Source organism: Eimeria mitis, genomic scaffold (genome assembly GCF_000499745.2).
Source record: "Eimeria mitis Houghton genomic scaffold, Emh_scaff5256, whole genome shotgun sequence".
In the NCBI taxonomy this organism is placed as follows: domain Eukaryota; phylum Apicomplexa; class Conoidasida; order Eucoccidiorida; family Eimeriidae; genus Eimeria; species Eimeria mitis.
The window spans coordinates 1-439 of NW_013573540.1; the positions used below are offsets into that span (position 1 = coordinate 1).

The 439-nt window shown below is 60.1% G+C and overlaps 1 protein-coding gene across 1 annotated transcript in view; it reads right to left on the reverse strand.

Moving 5' to 3' along the window:
* Positions 1 to 156: 156 nt before the first annotated feature.
* The window catches only part of EMH_0080850 (uncharacterized protein), a gene marked incomplete at both ends in the record, with an annotated part of 3,096 nt that continues 2,813 nt past the window's right edge, over positions 157 to 439 (reverse strand). The window contains 1 exon segment of the mRNA XM_013500309.1: positions 157 to 437. Within this exon segment, the coding sequence (XP_013355763.1) occupies positions 157 to 437 (281 nt within the window).

The window sequence follows — 439 nt, forward strand, 5'->3', positions numbered from 1 at the left end:
GCAGCAGATCCTGTCCCGCTGTCTGCAGCAGAGGCGGAGACCCTCCGTACTGTATCCCTGCAGCAGCAGCAGCAGCAGCTGCTGCTGCTGCTGCTGCTGCTGCCTCCCTAATAACCTCCTTCCACGGACCCAGACCCCGCAGTCTCTTCACAGGTATCACCACTGTTGCTGTTGCTGTTGCTGCTGCTGCTGCTGCTGCTGTTGCTGCTGCTGCAGCAGGTCTCGCTGCAGCAGACTCCTGAAGCAGCCGTGTGTCTTCTTGCTCGTCGCTATCGCTGCTGCTGCAGTCGCTGTCACTGCTGCTGTCACTGCTGCTGCTGCTGCTGCTGCTGCCTGTGTTGCTGCTGCTGCTGCTGCTGCTGTTTTCATTTGTATTGAGCTTGCTGCTGCGTCTCCTCCGCCCGTGTCTGTGTCTCCTCTGGGCTCTCTCTGCAGCCTT